We start from the raw sequence: 18,453 nt of genomic DNA on the forward strand, positions 1-18,453 counted from the left end.
TAGCAGCAAGCCTTTTAGTTACTCCTCGCACTATCCAACACAAATATACAAACTGGAAAGCTTTTCTCATGAAAAGACTTGGCTGGTGCCAGGACCCTTCCACCTGATTTATGCTCCAAGGTTGTTAAAAGCATTGAGTGTCCTTTCAAAACTGCCGTGCGTATAGAAGTTGTTGATTCCGAGCAAGGATAGAAGTGGTTGAAAGCATAGTGGGAGATTGCCTATGAAGAGTGTGAGAATGGGACTGAGCTATCAGTGTATGCAGCTTGCTCCCATATTGACCTGACTGAAGAAGGGGCTCGATGGCAAACATTCCACTCTCTGCACACACTGATACACCTGACCAGGCTTTGTTTCCATTGACAGTGTCTCGAGCATCCACTGGACTTTTCACAGCCAATTTATTACGTTATGACGTGCAGCCACAGTTGTAGGAAATGCCGTCGGCAGTTTCTGCACACAAGCTCCCACAAGCACAATGTGACAAGTTGGATCTTTTTTTTTACTGCTGTCTGTTGAAGGATAAATGATAGCTGGCGGGATTATTTCAGGTGAAGCAGCGCTTCACAGGCACCCTCCTTCAATCCCGTCTATTGCATTCGCCGCTCTCAATGCGGTTTACTCCACATCAGAGAGACCAAACACAGACTGGGTGACCGCTTTGCTGAACACCTTTGGTCTGCAAGCAAGACCCAGACCTTCTTGTCGCTTGCCACTTCAACCCCCCACCCTGCTCTGCTGTCCACGTGTCCGTCCTTGGCCTTTTGCAATGTTCCAGTGAACTCCAAAGCAAACTGGAGGAACAGCACCTCATCTTCCCATTGGGCACTTTTACAGCTTTCTGAACTGAACGTTGAATTCAACAACTTCAGAGCATGAACTCTCTCCCCTCCACTTTCACCCCGTTTCTTCATTTTATTTCATCTCATTCATCCATTTTATCAACCTTCTTTCTTTCTTGCATTTTTCCACTTCTCTGTTCCGGCTCCCCTTCTTGCCCCCTGCCCCACTTCAGAGCAACTCCCACATTGCTCAGGCAATCCTTTAACGATCTGTACCTCCTCCATCGTGCCATTCTCGCATTCTGATCACTTAATTATCATTTTAGCACCTTTCTCAGCCATCTGAGTCATTTGCATTCCCTTTGTCCCACCCCAATAGTATAAATCTCTGCTGATTTTCTTTGCTATCAGCTCTGGTGAACAGCCATCCAGACTCGAAACGTTGGCTTTATTCTCTCCCCACAGATGTTCAGACCTGCTGAGGTTTTCCAGCATTTTCTATTTCTGTTGTCCGTGATAGCTGGGTTATTTGCTTCAGGATGTAACGTTGTGATCGCTCTCCACCCCAAATTGTTGCCCGCAGTCCCTGCACCAACTCCACCTCGATCTCTGCTGCTCAGTACTGGTCAATATTTGCACAGCTGAGCCTGTGAGGTTATCCTGTCCATACTTAGCCTGCACAAACTGTGCCCCGTGTAGAAGACATAGGCTACTTTTGGTGATATCTGCTGAACTGGCCTTGGAGTGAGATAATGTTTCTACAAACAATGGGGTCGTGTTAATGCTACATGTTTAAGTTAACCAGTGAAGTTGAGGCTGTTCTGGCTCTCACTTCTCTGCAATACATTTAAGAGCAGTTATCTTATTGAGGCCAGTTTGCATAGACTAGCCTCACAGAGAGGGGATGGAGGGAGAAATTATTGAGCTATAAGTCAACAAACTGTGTTTTCTCTGTCTTTTAAAGTTTATAAACTCCTGATATAGTAGACGCTAATAGTTAGTAACGTTGTACTAAACAAAATGATAATTGTTCAAGCATGGATGATAATTTTGAGTGCGGCTCCAACAACATTCAAAGGTCACAACACCATCCATGACAAAGCAGCCCTCTTGACTGGCACACCTTCTACCAAATTAATGAACAGTGGCAGCCATGTGTACCATCTACAGGATTCACTTGACAAGGCTCCTTAGATAGCATCTTCCAAACTACAACTTCTACCACCTCAAAGGACAGGGGGGGTAGCAAGTGTCTGGAAACACCAAGCTGCGCGCACACCCTAAATCTCTCACCATCTTCAGCTCATTCCAAACCTCCTGGAACCAATGTCACTGCTGCTCCAGTGTGAGGCTACTGATAAAACCCAGGAAACCTCTACTCCACCTAACTCACTACCCACGCACAGCCCTTCCGTTAACCTTGGCGGGCCGTCATTTATTGCCTGATCCTCCTGGAGGTCAAGAGGAGGTGGTGGTACAGTGATCAGTGGATTAGCAGTGCAGAGACCCAGGCTAATATCCTGAGGACCATGGCAGGTGATGGAATTTAAACTCAAACAAAACATCTGGAATTAAAAACTGAAATGATAATGAAATCATTCTTTATCATCAGAAAACCCCAACTGGTTTAAGGAAGGATATCTGCCACCCCTACCTGGACTAGCCTTATTAGTGTTACAAGTAAGGCTTACATTTACACTGCAGTGAAGTTACTATGAAAATCCCCTCATCGCCTGTTCAGGTACACTGAGGGAGAATTTAGCACGGCCAATGTATCTAACCAACCCGCCTTTCAGACTGACTCCAGATCCACAGCAATGTGGTTGACACATAATTGCTCCTCAGGGCTGGACAATAAATGCCAGCAATGCTCACATCCCATCAACGAGTCTGAAAACAGAAGTGGAAAATTGCCCAGGTATGTCATATACACAAGAAGCAGGACAAATCTAACCTGGCCAATTACTGCCCCGTCAACCCACTGTCATAGATGAAGTGATGGAAGGGGTCATCAAGTGGCACTTAGTAATAATCTGTTCCTGAGAGCCCAGTTTGGGTTTTGCCAGGGTTACTCAGCTTCTGACTTTACTACAGCCTCGGTGCAAACATGGACAAAAGAGCTGGACTCCTGAAGTGAGTGTGATGCCCTTGACATCAAGGCCAATCTGACCGAGTATGGCATCACGGAGCTCAAGCAAAACTGGTGTCGCTGGGAATCAAGGGGAAAACTCCTCTCTGGTTGGAGCCATACCTGGCATGAAGGAAGATGGTTGGAGGGCAATCCTTTCAGCTCCAAGACCTCACTGCAGGAGTTCTTCAGGGTAACAACCTTGGATCCAATCACCTTCAGCTGCTTCATCAGTGACCTTCTTTCCATCATAAGGAATTGGGGATGTTCACTGTTGATAGCACAATGTTCACAGTTTGTGACTCCATAGATACTGGCAACAAGCTGGGGATTACCAGTGACCAGAACCTGAACTAAACTATCTATATAAAGGAGATGGAGATGCTGGTGTTGGACTAGGGTGGGCACAGTAAGAAGCCTCACAACACGAGGTTAGAGTCCAATTTGGTGTTGAGACTTCTTATTGTATCTATAAATACTATGACTACAAGGGCAGCTTAGAGGCTGGGAACTCTGCAGTGAGTGACTCATCTCCTGACTTCCCAAAGACTATCCACCATCTATAAGATACAGTTGAGGAAAGTGATGGACGAGTATAGCTCCAACAACTTGGAGAAGCTTGATACCATCCAAGACAGAGCAGCCCACTTGAGTGCTGTTCCCTCCACCACCAACGCAACGGCAGCACGGTGTGAACCACCTACACAATGCACTGCAGGAACTCACCAAGGTTCCTTCGGCAGAATCTTCCAAGCTCATGACCTCTACCATCTAAAAGGAGAAGAGCAGTAGATACCTGGGAACACCACTACCTGGTGGTTCCCCTCCAAGTCACTCACCGTCCTGACTTGGAAGTATATCGGCCGTTCCTTCACTGTCGCTGGGTCAAAATCCTGGAACTCCCTCCCTGACAGCACTGTGAGTGTACCTACACCACATTGGACTGCAGCGGGTTCAAGAAGGCAGCTCAGTAACAACTTCTCAAAGGCAATTAGGAATGGGCAATAAAATGCTGGCCTAGCCAACATCCTGTAAAATGAAGTAGTGTGGTGGTGAGCTGGTGTCTTGAAACCACTGCAATCTACTGTTAAGGAGTGAGTTCCAGGATTTTGACTTGAGTGTCAGTGAAGGAACAGTGATATATTTCCAAGTCAGAATGGTGCATGGCTTGGAGGAGAACTTGCTGGTGGTGGATAGGGTACCAGTTAAGCGAGCTGCTTTTATCCAGGATGGTGTCGAGCTTCTTTAGTGTTGTTGCAGCTGCACTCAGCCAAGTAAGCGGAGAATATTCCATCGCACTCCTGACTTGTGTCTTGTAGATGATGAGCAGGCTTTGGGGAGTTGTGGAGAATACAGAATGAGTTCTGAGAGGGGGAACCTGGTCCCTGGTGTGTTTGCCCTTCAGCCATTGACTCAGTCTGCTGTAAACTCAGCACAGGCGTGTCTGAGTGACGGGAGGCTGGGCTGCTGGAAAGGTGCTGATGCCTGCAAGCTGACCAAAGACGCAAGATAAAACCTGTTGCAGCAGCAGAAAATTACCTTGTGGTGTTGAAGCTGAGACCTAAAAGCAGCTCATTCGTAATCCTGCCAGTAGCATACACCAGTGAGAGTTGTTCGTACATCCACCACAATGTTCCCAAAACAATCCCAAAGGGATTGTAAACATGCCTGAGCGGAGTGGCTGGACTGGACAGGGGTCACAGCTCACGGTTGTAAACACCTCTAATCTGCAAGACTTCTTCAGAATTGGCTGCGTTAGTTTATCTGTGTGGGTTCGAGTCACATAATCCAGGCTATCACTCCCAGTGCCAGGCATGTGGAGTGCACCTCTGCCTGCGATGCTGTTTTTCAAATGATACATGAATCTGTGGTCTCAGCTGGATGTGAGAGTTCATGACCAAGAGCAAAGATGCGCTGGTGTCTGGGGCTGATATTTATCCCTCAGTGTAACCCTGCCGTGTATGATTTAGTTATTCATTTCATTAGTGTTACTCTGAAGAGTCATACAGACTCGAATCGTTACTTTTGTGTTTCTGTCTGAAGATGCAGGCAAACCTGTGGAGTTTCTCCCAGCTTTTGCCACTTTTATTTTTTTTCTTTGTTGCCTTGTGGGAGATTACTCATCAGAGATTTGCTGCCATATTTTCCTTGGTCTTCATGCTGCCTCTTCACTAAAGACCACCATTGGGTGCTGAGGTTATTTATGAAGGCCCCAGCTTTTCATGTGGAGTGGTGATCCTCAGGTTAAATCGACACACAGTGGTTAGCACTGCTGCCTCACGGCACCAGGGATCCGGGTTCAACTGAATCACTGTCTGGGTGGAGTTTGCACGTTCTCCCCATGTCTGTGTGGGTTTTCTCTGGGTGCTCTGGTTTCCTCCCACAGTCTGAAAGGTGTATTGGCCGTGCTAAATCCTCCCTCAATGTACCCCAACGGGCACTGGAGTGTGGCCACTAGGGGATTTTCACAGTAACTTCATTGCAGAGTTAATGTAAGTCTATTTGTGACACTAATAAATAAACTTTGAAGGTTACAGGAATAGGGCCTGAGTGGGATGGAGATCGTTACAGACTCAATGGGCCAAATGGCCTCTTTCTATATTGTAGGAATTAAGAACAAAAAGCAAAGAAAATTACAGCACAGCCCTTCGGCCCTCCAAGCCTGCACTGACCACGCTACGTGACTGAACTAAAAGCCCCTACCCTTCCGGGGACCATATCCCTCTATTCCCATCCTATTCACGTACTTGTCAAGACGTCCCTTAAAAGTCGCTATCGTATCTGCTTCCAGTACCTCCCTCGGCAACAAGTTCCAGGCACCCACCACCTTGTGTGTGTAAAAAAAAAACACATCCTGCCTCATGCATCTCCTTTAAACCTTGCCTCTCGCACATTAAATCTATGCCCCCTAGTAATTGACTCTTCCACCCTGAGAAAAAGCCTCTAAACTATCTACTCTGTCCATGCCTCTCATAATCTTGTAGACTTCTATGAGGTCGCCCCTCAACCTCCATCGTTCCATTGAGAACAAACCAAATTTCTCCAACCTCCTCTCACAGCCAATGCCCTCCATATCAAGCAACATCCTGGTAAATCTTTTCTGTGCCCTCTCCAAAGCCTCCACATCCTTCTGGTAATATGGTGACCAGAATTGACCACTATATTCCAAGTGCAGCCTAACTAAGATTCTATAAAGCTGCAACATAACTTGCCAATTTTTAAACTCAGTACCCCAGCCGATGAAGGCAAGCATGCCGTATGCCTCCTTGACTACCTTCTCCACCTGTATTCCGTTTTCAGTGACCGAAGAAGTGAATGCCACTATTTATCTAATCATTCTCAATCTCCCGGATCATTAAATTTAACATTTAAGTTTATTTCTTAGTGTTGCGTGTCAGCTTATATTAACACTGGAATGAAGTTACTCTGAAAATTCCCTAGTTGCTACACTCTGGCACCTGAGGGAGAATTTAGCACGGCCGATACACCTAACCAGCACATCTTTTGGACTGTGGGAGGCAACCGGAGCACCTGGAGGAAACCCACACAAACATGGGGAGAATGTGCGGACTCTGCACAGACAGTGACCCGAACCTGGGTCGCTGGCACTGTGAGGCAGCAGTGCTAACCACTGTGCCACCCTCCACGTATCTCCGGACTTAGCTGATCCCCATGCCAGCATGCCCCAGCATCTCTGGAGTGAGGAGAAAGCCACAATCAGCCTTGGTCTGATAGTTTTGCCAACACGGTGGTGAGGTGATGAATGGGATGGATAGGATAGAGGTGGAAAGACTCTTCCCGCTCAAAAAAGACAGTAGGACTAGGGGGCACAGCCTCAAGATAAAGGGGGGGCGGTTCAGAACGGAGTTGAGGAGGAACTTCTTCACTCAAAGGGTGGTGAATCTCTGGAATTCTCTGCCCGTTGAAGTGGTGGAGGCTGCCTCGCTAAATATTTTTAAGAAGCGGGTTGATGGGTTTTTGATAAGAGAGGGGATTAAGGGTTATGGGGAGAGGGCGGGAAAGTGGAACTGAGCCACGACAGATCAGCCATGATCTTATTGAATGGCGGGGCAGGCTCGAAGGGCCAGATGGCCTACTCCTGCTCCTATTTCTTATGTTCTTATGTTCTTATGTGATTGGGGTACCAGAGCAATGCGGAATGTCACCCCACAGAGAATTAACATGACCTGAAGGAGAGAGAAAGCGGGTGGCTGGGGGGGGGTGGTTAGCAATTTACTAAATTAATCCATTCAGTGTCAAAAACCTTGGGATGTTATTGTGCATTATAAATGCTAATTAAATGCAGATAAATGTAATTAAATGGGTGGAGTAGCAGTATTGAATACCTGCAAAACCAACAAATTAATATCTCACTTTATCACCGCTGCCATAGGGCAAGGAGCAGGTCTGCAATGTTGATACATGTTCTGTGCCCACGATCAGCAGTGCTGTAGCATCCGCCCTCACAGCTAGAAACTGCTGCAACCCTGATCTCAGAACCTTCTTAACACAATGACCTCTCGTTCTCAGCTGTGATTCTGTGAAGGTTAGGTGCATTGGTCATGGGTAAATTGCAAGATTGTGAGGGGTATGGGCAGAGCGGACAGTCAGAAGCTTTATCCCCAGGGAGGAAAAGTCAATTACTCGGGGGCACAGGTATATGGTGCGAGGGGCAAAGTTTAAAGGGGATGTACAAGGCAAGTTTTTCACACAAAGGGTGGTGGGTGCCTGGAATTCGCTGCTGGAGGAGGTAGTGAAAGCAGATACTATAGTGAGCAGCGTGGTAGCACAGTGGTCAGCACTGCTGCTTCACAGCGCCAGGGACCTGGATTTGATTCCCAGCTTGGGTCACTGTCTGTGTGGAGTTTGCACATTCCCCCCATGTCTGCATGGGTTTCCCCTCTCATTCTGAAAGACATGCTGGTTAGGTGCATTGACCCGGACAGGTGCTGGACCGTGGCAACTAGGGGAACTTCACAGTAACTTCACTGTAGTGTTAATGTAAGCCTTTCTTGTGACTAATAAATAAACGTCTAACTTTAGTGGCTTTTAACTAAGGGGCACCTGGGCAAATACGTGAATAGGATGGGAATAGAGAGATATGGTCTCCGGAAGGATAGTGGGTTTTAGTTCAGTTGGGCAGCATGGTCGGTGCAGGCTTGGAGGGCCGAAGGGCCTGTTCCTGTGCTGTAATTTTTTGTTTTCTTTGTTCCAAATTCTCCCTCCGTGTACCTGAACAGGTGCCGGAGTGTGGCAACTAGGGGATTTTCACTAACTTCGTTGCAGTGTTAATGTAAGCCTACTTGTGACACAAATAAATAAACTTTAAACTCTCTTCTGGTGGAATTGTCTGCATGCTAAAGTGCAGCCCTAGTCCTCCTGGCAGGCTTCTTGCCTTGTACCCTCAGTTAACCTCAAGCTCTGCTGTCTATGTCCTGACTTGCACCAAGCACTGTTCTATTCATTTCTTTTTTGCACTTGCTGGCCTACATTGGTCCCAGTCCAGAAACCACACGTTGGTTTTTCTTTTGGTTAAATTCTTCTCATTGATCTCAGATCCTTCCATGGCCTCACTCTTTCCTATCCCTCTAACCTCCAGTGACTCAACAGCCCTTTTCAATATCTACACTCCTAAAATTCTGGCTCTTGCATGAGTGCTGTTTAATCACTATTGACCCTGAGCTCTGGATTCTGGAATCTCATTCCTAAACTCCTCTGATTGGCAGTGCAGAGTTTCAGTTCCTTATTCCCATTCACCAGCAGTTTCCTCCTGCCCCGACACTACTTGGGTGCTGTTCGAGGATTAATGAAGCCAAGATACTCAGACTGTGTAACAAGTCCATCACACTCGCAGGGCCAAAGTCAGAAAGTTAAGGAATGAATTGTGGCTGATGATTCCATGAGGTTTCACGTGTCTGTCACTGGCTCCAGTTTGGATGTGGAGATGCCGGTGTTGGACTGGGGTAAACGCAGTAAGAAGTCTCACAACACCAGGTTAAAGTCCAACAGGTTTATATGGTAGCACAAGCCACTAGCTTTCGGAACGCTGCCTTTATATGCCCTGTTTGTGATCAGATCTCCCCACTCACCTGATGAAGGAGCAGCGCTCCGAAAGCTAGTGACGTTTACTACCAAATAAAACTGTTGGACTTTAACCTGGTGTTGTGAGACTCCAGTTTGGATCTGAGAGAGCTTGGTCACTCTACTGGGTGGCGATTGGTGAGGGAGCTTTGCTTATTCGGGGTCTGAGTCCAGAACCCCATGGTACGTTATAAAGCCAGACTAGAATCATAGAATCCCTGCAATGCAGAAGGAGGCCATTTGGTCCATCGAGTCTGCACCAACAACAATCCCACCCAGGCCCTAAGCTCATAGTCCCAGATATTTACCCCACTAATCCCTCTAAGCTACACATCCTGGGACATTAAGGTGCAATTTAGCATGGCCAATGCGCCTAACCTGAACATGTTTGGACTGTGGGAGGAAACCACTGCACCTGGAGAAAACCCATACAGACATGAGGAGAATGTGCAGACTCCACACAGCAAGAAGTCTCACAACACCAGGTTAAAGTCCAACAGGTTTATTTGATAGTAAACACACAAGCTTTCGGAATGCTGTTCCTTCGTCAGGTAAGTGGAAAGTTTCCGCTCACCTGACGAAGGAATAGCGTTCCGAAAGCTTGTGGGTTTACTATCAAACTTGTTGGACTTTAACCTGGTGTTGTGAGACTTCTCACTGTGTTTACCCCAGTCCAACACCGGCATCTCCACATCAGACTCTACAGACAGCGACCCAAGTTGGGAATCGAACCCAGGTCCCTGGAGCTGTGAGGCAGCAGTGCTAACCACTGTGCCACCATGCTGCCCAACAAGACACCAACAATTTTCCTACTTTAGCATTAATGTGAAGAAAGGATACTTTGCTCCAAGAGTAATTCCACTAATAAATTAGGGACGTTTTATCAAAACAAGCATTATTCATGACACAGTTTCAATTAAACTTCAACAAAGTGAAGCCGTTTGACAGTTGAATCATCTTTAAACATGAAAAGAAGCAACTGTAATTACTAACATCACTATTTCAGTTCCAAGTAAATAACAATCTTCCCATAGATTCAAATATCTCTTTAAATAACAGCAAAGCTGGAATGGGAATCTCTCTCTTATCCTATTGTTCAATCGCTCTTTGATGCATGCCAAGGTTCTGCGTAAATACCCGTGGAACTAGCTAATCTCTCACCAGGTCAACACCAACAGGATAAGGGAGGAGGCAAAATCCTTCCGAGCTTCTCTCTGCCATGTATAGTCATACTGTTTTGAAATTTACGTCACATTGTACCACAACTGCTGTCCCTTTGCTCTCAGACTCCCAGGTGAAAACTATCTTTTTATAAGCAGGAACAGTTTCTCCCTGTCTATCCTCATGATTATGAACGTTTCTATCAAAGCTGCCTTCTCTCCAAGGAGGACAGCCCCAACCCCTCCAATCTATCTTCATGACTGAAGTTTCTCATTCCTGGAACTATTCTTATAAACCTCTTCTGCACTCTCTCCAATGCTCTGCACTCTTTTTAAGAATTGTATCCTTTGTTTTACATTGAACATAAGAAATAGGAGCAGGAGTAGGCCATCTAGCCCTTCGAGCCTGCCCCGCCATTCAATAAGATCATGGCTGATCTGTCATGGCTCAGTTCCACTTTCCCGCCCTCTCCCCATAACCCTTAATTCCCTTGCCTATTAAAAACCCATCAACCCACGTCTTAAAAATATTTAGCGAGGCAGCCTCCACCACTTCAACGGGCAGAGAATTCCAGAGATTCACCACCCTTTGAGTGAAGAAGTTCCTCCTCAACTCCGTTCTAAACCGCCCCCCCTTTATCTTGAGGCTGTGCCCTCTAGTCCTACTGTCCTTTCTGAGCGGGAAGAGCCTCTCCACCTCTATCCTATCCATCCCATTCATCATCTTATATGTCTCAATGAGATCTCCCCTCATTCTTCTAAACTCTAACGAGTACAAGCCTAGTTTATTCAGCCTCTCCTCATAGTTCAACCCCCTCAACTCCGGTATCAGCCTAGTAAACCTCCTCTGCACTCCCTCCAAGGCCAAAATATCCTTGCGTAAGTGTGGCGACCAAAACTGCACACAGTACTCCAGCTGCGGCCTCACAGGTGCCCTATACAGCTGCAGCAAGACCTCCCTACTTTTATATTCAATCCCCCTCGCTACGAAGGCCAGCATCCCATTAGCCTTCCTGACCACCTGCAGGCTGGGTTTTTGCGACTCATGCACAAGGACTCCGAAGTCCCTCTGCACCGTCGCATGCTGCAGTTTTTCGCCATGTAAGTAATAGTCCTTCCTACCATTATTCCTACCAAAGTGGACAACCTCACATTTGCCTACATTAAATTCCATTTGCCCGTTCCTGGCCCATTTGCCCAACCTATCTAGATCTTTCGGCAGACTGTCCACACCCTCCGCACAATTTGCAGTTCCACCAATCTTGGTGTCATCAGCAAATTTCAACACCATACACTCGGTTCCCTCCTCCAGATCATCTATATAAATGGTAAATAGCTGAGGCCCCAGCACCGACCCCTGGGGCACTCCACTAGTCACCAACCGCCAATCCGAATAGCACCCATTGACCCCCACTCTCTGCCTCCTATTTGACAGCCAATCCCCTATCCACGCTAACACCCTACCCCCAACTCCATGCCCCCTGACCTTCTGTAATAACCTCTTGTGAGGCACCTTATCAAAGGTTTCTGCCATTTCCCCATCCCCTACCACTAAGTCCCCCCTCTCATCCTCTAAGGGTCCAACGATCACCTTAGCCAGCCTCTTCCTTTTTATATATTTATAAAAACTCTTGCTATCCTTTTTTATATTAAGCGCTAGCCCAGCTTCATAGTTTCTCCTACTCTTCTTTATCAACTTCTTTGTCATTCTTTGTTGACATTTAAACCTCTCCCAATCCTCTTCTCGCCCACTACTCTTAGCTACTCTAAACGCCTCCGCTTTTAATTTAACACTTTCCTTCACCTCCTTCGTTATCCTCTCGTTGCCTCGCTATATTCTTCCTACCAAATACATCACCTCACATTCCCCCACATTGAACTCCATCGGCCCACTCCACCAACTTGTCAACATCCTTTTGAAATTCTACGCTTTCCTCCTCAGTTTACAATAGCTCCCATTTTTTGTCATCTGCAAACTTTGAATTCATCCCCTGCACACCAAGATTTAGGTCATTAATATACATCAGGAAAAGCAAGGGAACACCATTTAAAAACCTTCCTGAAGCCTGAAAAATATCCATTTACCTTTACTTTCTGCTTCCTATTATTCAGCCAATCTTGTATCCACGTTGCTCCCTCAGCACTGACCCCCTGACGGGGCGGCGCTCCCTCAGCACACTGATGTCAGGCTGGATTTTGTGATCAAGTCTCTGGAGTGGGACTTGAACATGTGACTTTCTGACTTGGGGGTGAGTTACGACCCACTGATCCACAGCTCCTAACAGAATTGACTCTCCCAGCGTTATGTTTCCAGAGTGCGTTTGTAGCTCTCGTTACCCCAGCTTAACTGAGGAGCAAAGGGAAAATGCAACAGCCTGGGACTGTGTAGATGGATTGGCAGCATAGAGGGGTTTGATCCCAGTCATGGCTGAGACTTGATTTTATCCATTGGCGAGGGGTTATTATAACTTGGCACAAATGAATGGATTGAATGGGGACAGATTCTTGCTCGTGATATTGATCTAGTGACTCACCTTTCCATTCCAAATCCTCAGCACCCTTCCCGGGTATCGAGCCAGCTTGGTATGGCTCCTGCTCTGACCAAGACCACAATTAAAAGGTTTGTGAATGTAGCCCAATCCATCACACAAACCAACCTCCCATCCACTGACTCTGTCTACACTTCCCACTGCCTTGGCAAAGCAACCAGCATAATTAATGACCCCACACACTCCAGAGTTATCTCTTCCGCCTTCTTCCGTCTAGAAAAAAATACGGAAGTGTGAGATTGTGTGCCAACCGACTGAAGAACAGCTTCTCCCCTGCTGCTGTCAGACTTTTGAATGGACTTACCTTGCATTAAGTTGATCTTTCTCTGCACCCTATGATTGTAACACTACGTTCTGCAGTCTCTCCTTTCCTTCTCCTCTATGTACTCTATGAATGGTACATTTAGAATGTATAGCATGCCAGAATCAATACTTTTCACTGTGTCCGATACATGTGACAAATCAGATCAAATGGTTTCTTTCAGATATGGTGCGGGAGTTGACTCCAAGATCAATCAGTAAACTAGAATCCATCTGCTTCACCCGCATGGATCCACACCACAAGCTCTGGTAAAAACCAAAGAGTTTCTGTAATTCACGTCTATGTTCTCCTGTGCTGCTGCTTTTTAAAGGGTTGCTAGTGGGCTGAGATCTGGCTGGTTCGTTTTAAAAATACATGTTCACAAGGGGAGCTACGAATCTTGTTAAAAGAGTTTAAATGATCACGGAATCATCCAGCACAAAAGGAGGCCAATCCACCCATCATTTCTGTGCTAGTTCTTTGAAAGAGCTATCCAATTAATTCCAATCCTTCACTCCGTTCCCCAGAGCCCGGCAATTAGAGACATAGAAGATAGGAGCAGGAGGAGGCCATTCGAGCCTGCTCCACTGTCCATTACAATCATGGCTGATTGTCCAACTCAGTTGTTTCCCCTTTGAGTAATTATCCAATTCCCTTTTGAAAGTTATCATTGAATTTGCTTCCTCCACCACCACCCCACCCCCCACCCTTTGAGGCAGCACCCTGGGGGACACCACTCCAGATCACCAGGTTTCTTTAAGGAAGATCTTATCTCCTGTGTTTCTTTTACCAAATATCTTTTGATCTCTGATTACCAACACTTCAACCAATGGAAATAGAGTAAACGAGGAGAAACTATCAAAGCTGTTAATTTTGAACCCCTGTGTTAAATCCCCCTTTAGTCTTCTTTGCTCTGAGACACAATAAGAAGTCTCACAATGCCAGCTTAAAGCCCAATAGGTTTATTTGGAGTCATGAGCTTTCAGAACGCTGTTCCTTCCTTACCTGATCAGGAAGCAGCACTCCGAAAGCTTGGGATTCCAATAAACCTGTTGGGCTTTAGCCTGGTGTTGTGAGATTTCTTACTGTGCCCACCCCAGTTCAATGCCAGATGGGCACCTTTCCATCTCATGCTTTAAAAGGAACAATTGCAGCTTCTCCAGTCTCTCCGTGTCAACTGCCCCTCAACCCTGCTGCTATTCCAGCAAATCTCTGCACCCTCTCTCAGGCCTTGCTATTCTTGCTGCTGTGTTTTTTATTCTTGAATGGGATGTGGGCAAAATCAACCACGTTGCTGTGGACCAGGAGCTGTAGGCAACGTCACGAGCCTTATATTCCAAATCTTGTTAATTGAGTTTAAATTCCACCAGTTGATGTGGTGGGATTTGAACCCGTGTCCCCAGAACATGAGCCTGGGCCTCTGGATTATTAGTCCAGTGGGGTGGCGCAGTGGTTAGCACTGCTGCCTCACAGCGCCAGGGAGCTGGGTTTGATTCCCAGCTTGGAGTCACTGTCTGTGTGGAGTTTGCACAATCTCCCCATGTCTGCATGGGTTTCCTCTGGATGCTTCAGTTTCCCCCCCACTGAAAGTCGTGTTGGTTTGGTGCATCGGCCGTGCTAAATTCTCCCTCAGTGTACCCAAACGGGTGTGGCACTGTGGTGATTAGGGGATTTTCACAGTAACTTCATTAGAATGTTAATGTAAGCCTACTTGTGACACTAGTAAATAAACAGTGACATTGCCATTACATCACCACCTCTCCCACAGTGGTGCTCAGTATTGGACATAATTATCTAGCTGCATTCAAATTCTTGGGATTATAATTCACGCTCTCTGGATTACTAACCCAGTGAGGGGAATGGATAAAGAAGATAGAGACTATTCCACTAGGCAGAATAGGAGCAGAGGGCAGTTTCTTAAAAATTAGCCATCCGTTTTAGCAATGAAATATGTCTACACAGCAGCTGGTAGACATTTGGAACTTTTCCATAAACACTAACTGCTGCTGGATGAATTATAATTTTAAATTTTTTTTGTAAATATAATAAAAGATATGAAGGAAATGTCAGTGAATGGAGTTAGGACACAGGGAACAGGCTCGAGGGGTTAAGAAGCCTCCTCAAAATCCATATAAATGCAGTTTATAATGCCAATGATAACCATATTATGTCTCTGTGCGATGTGGCTTTTGTTGTCCATCCCTTCAGCCCTGAACTATGGAATTAGCCCCGTTAAACCACTACCTCTCCTCCTTTTAAAAGCTCCTTAAAACTTACCTGGTCTGTTCCAATGGCCCTTTGGGTAGCTCAATGTCAAATTTTGTTCCTCTGAAATACCGTGGAAGGTTTCATTATGTTAAAGGCGTTACGTAAATGCAAGCTGTTGTTGTTCCACCGTGGTCCTTGTGCTTTAACTTGGCGGTTCTATTCTTGGCACCTTTTCTGTTTTCCAGGCCCCTCATCTGCGAGCAACCGTCTGCTGACTCGCCTGAGGACCTGTGTCCCAGCTACCTGTACGTGCTGGCATTCCTGCTCCAAGGTAAGTCGTGGCTGGAGGGCTGTGGTGCGTTCTTAAGGTGTGGTGTGCGCAGGACTGTTCTCAGGAGCTCCAGGTGTAGTCCGCACAAGGACATGGTGTAGCTGAACGTGATTTCTGCCCTTTTTTCTAGATAGAAAGGGCCGATTTCATTAGCATTTAGATTGTTTCTCTCTGGGCTCCATTGTTTGTATCTTTTCACCATTTGTAAAGAATTACTCTTGCATCCATTGTGCCTAAAGAGAGTTATCCTCTTCACCTGAAACCCATTCACTTCATTTAATATCATTCCTTTCTAACAAGGAGGTGCTGATTATCAACCCATTAGTCCGGCTCATTATTCAAAACTATGTTGTTTAAAAGTTTAATGATTAGTGTTACAAGTAGGCTTACATTAACGCTGCAATGAAGTTACTGTGAAAGTCCTCTAGTCCCCACACTCCAGCGCCTGTTCGGGTACACTGAGGGAGAATTTAGCACGGCCAATGCACCAAACCTGCACATCTTTCGGACTGTGGGAGGAAACAGGAGCGTGTTAGTCACAACTATTGAGGGATGGGGGACAAATGTAGATGTGTAGAGTGAGGTCACAGATCAGCTTGGACCTCATTGAATAGTGGAACAGTCTCAAGGGGCTAAATGGCAGCTGCTGTTTCCGTAATCCACCCCATCCTTCCACCAGGTTCAAAATTAAAACATTGTTCACAATGCTCGTGTTTTGATAGCTTACCTTCCTCCTTCCCAACACGTTTGCAGATGGCAATCCTTCTCCAGTGAGTGTGCTCGCTACCTCATCAACTGTCCACTTGCTGGAAGAGGACCACCAGTGGAAGAAGGTGGTGAACGAGACGGACGAACCCGCCCCCAACGAGATTCCAATAAAAGAGTCGCAAGCCATCAGCAATATCAGCTCAGTTAACCTCTATCATCCTGCTCCACAGGATGTCCAGCTCTGCTTTTACCATGAGGTACACTATCCTCCAGTTACCTAACTCTGTGTTCCGGCTTTAGCCCCTAACCAAACCAAGTGGAGGAAGTCTGTTCTATGTCGGCTCCAAGAGATACGCCCCATGGAGATTTTCCAGTCTCCATCTCCTTCCTCCAGAGAATATTCTGCCCAGTAACTGGCTGTCACACAGGCCATTCTGATACTGGTGTTGGGTATTTATCCTGGGCCTGACCTGGGAGTGTTTGATGAGCCTGATGTGGAGATGGGAACTCGGAAACTCCCCACTCACCTGACGAAGGAGCAGCGCTCCGAAAGCTTAGTGGCGTTTACTACCAAATAAACCTGTTGGACTTTAACCTGGTGTTGTGCGACTTCTTACAGTGTATGTTGGAGACAGTGTAGAGGGAGCTTTACTCTGTATCTAACCCTGTGCTGTACCTGTCCTGGGAGTGTTTGATAGGGGGACAGTGTAGAGGGAGCTTTACTCTGTATCTAACCCCGTGTTGTACCTGTCCTGGGAGTGTTTGATGGGGGGATTGTGTAGAGGGAGCTTTACTCTGTATCTAACCCCATGCTGTACCTATCCTGGGAGTGTTTGATGGGGGGATTGTGTAGAGGGAGCTTTACTCTGTATCTAACCCCGTGTTGTACCTGTCCTGGGAGTGTTTGATAGGGGGACAGTGTAGAGGGAGCTTTACTCTGTATCTAACCCTGTGCTGTACCTGTCCTGGGAGTGTTTGACAGGGGGACAGTGTAGAGGGAGCTTTGCTCTGTATCTAACCCTGTGCTGTACCTGTCCTGGGAGTGTTTGATGGGGACAGTGTAGAGGGAGCTTTACTCTGTATCTAACCCTGTGCTGTACCTGTCCTGGGAGTGTTTGATGGGGGACAGTGTAGAGGGAGTTTTACTCTGTATCTAACCCCGTGCTGTACCTGTCCTGAGAATGTTTGGTGGGGAAGGTGTTAGAGACAGCCTCTGGTTTGATGCAAATTGTTCTGTTCTATTTCTGAGTCCTGTGCTCCCTATTGCAAATCGCTGACAGTCCCCGGGTTTGGTTCTCTGGGTTCTGAACTGAGACGATGGACCTCTGTCTCATCCCTTGTCTTCTCCCCAGGTGAGCCGGACCGAGAGCACCTGGCATCTGCAGATGGAGTGCGTGGAGCTGGTGAAGGATCTGGTGGAGTGGATCAGGGAGCCTTGGAAGGACATGTTCGGTATTCCGCTGAAAATCACCGTCCACCAAACGCCGGAGTAGCCTGGGAAACGGAACCGTGTTTGGAAAGGATTGCGAGACGGAATGGTGAGAAACGGAGAGAAGGTGCAGTTTGATAAACCTCAAGGTGGACAGACATTGACTTCCTGCCAGTGAAAAGGACTTGAATATTAATGAGAGACCGTGTACAGAATAGCGACTACCATCGCAGTGCCGGTGGACAAAGACCACTCGCACAATGAATGTTTGCCTCGTCTGTGTTTACTGCCCTTTTATACAAAAGGGTTTGTTTTTAATGTACGCTTTCTGTCCCGCTGGTTGTCCCACACCCTGGTGGGATAGGTCACTGGAGACTTCCTGACCTCGGGTGGGCTGCCCTGCCTTGCCCTGTCCTTAGTGCCAGTGGGGACGGTGCTGGAGAACCTGCTGTGGGACAAGGCTTTTTGGCTGCTGCTCCTCTCTCCAGCTGAGGGGGGAACCTCTCGTGCTCGTGACCTGCGTGTAAAATCCGTATCGGTGTTTAAGCTTGTTAACTGCTTAGAGAACGAGAGGGATGTTAAATTTTATTGAAGCTCTGTGATGTGTTGTCTCGGGCTGATGTTGCACCTTTACCTCACTCACTCGGTTGTGATGAGACTGGACATCACGGAGAGTTAGCGCATTCGTTATAGGAAGGACACTAAGGAACGAGATACTCTGGCCACTTCCCCATTTTATAAACACGTTCTCGTGCTTTCTGTTCTTTCAGTGGGGC

The 18,453-nt window shown here is 46.8% G+C and overlaps 1 protein-coding gene across 1 annotated transcript in view; it reads left to right on the plus strand.

The window, feature by feature from the left end:
- Window positions 1-17,753, plus strand: part of stk11ip (serine/threonine kinase 11 interacting protein) — a 105,902-nt gene extending 88,149 nt beyond the window's left edge. The window contains exons 23-26 of the mRNA XM_080199580.1: window positions 13,186-13,270; window positions 15,455-15,540; window positions 16,294-16,505; window positions 17,601-17,753. Of these exons, the coding sequence (XP_080055706.1) occupies window positions 13,186-13,270; window positions 15,455-15,540; window positions 16,294-16,505; window positions 17,601-17,741 (524 nt within the window). The 3' untranslated portion in view covers window positions 17,742-17,753. The remainder of the gene's footprint in view (window positions 1-13,185; window positions 13,271-15,454; window positions 15,541-16,293; window positions 16,506-17,600) is intronic.
- Window positions 17,754-18,453: the final 700 nt, after the last annotated feature.

The sequence above is a fragment of the Carcharhinus amblyrhynchos genome, chromosome 11 (assembly GCF_965287045.1).
Source record: "Carcharhinus amblyrhynchos chromosome 11, sCarAmb.v2.hapA, whole genome shotgun sequence".
Taxonomy (NCBI): domain Eukaryota; kingdom Metazoa; phylum Chordata; class Chondrichthyes; order Carcharhiniformes; family Carcharhinidae; genus Carcharhinus; species Carcharhinus amblyrhynchos.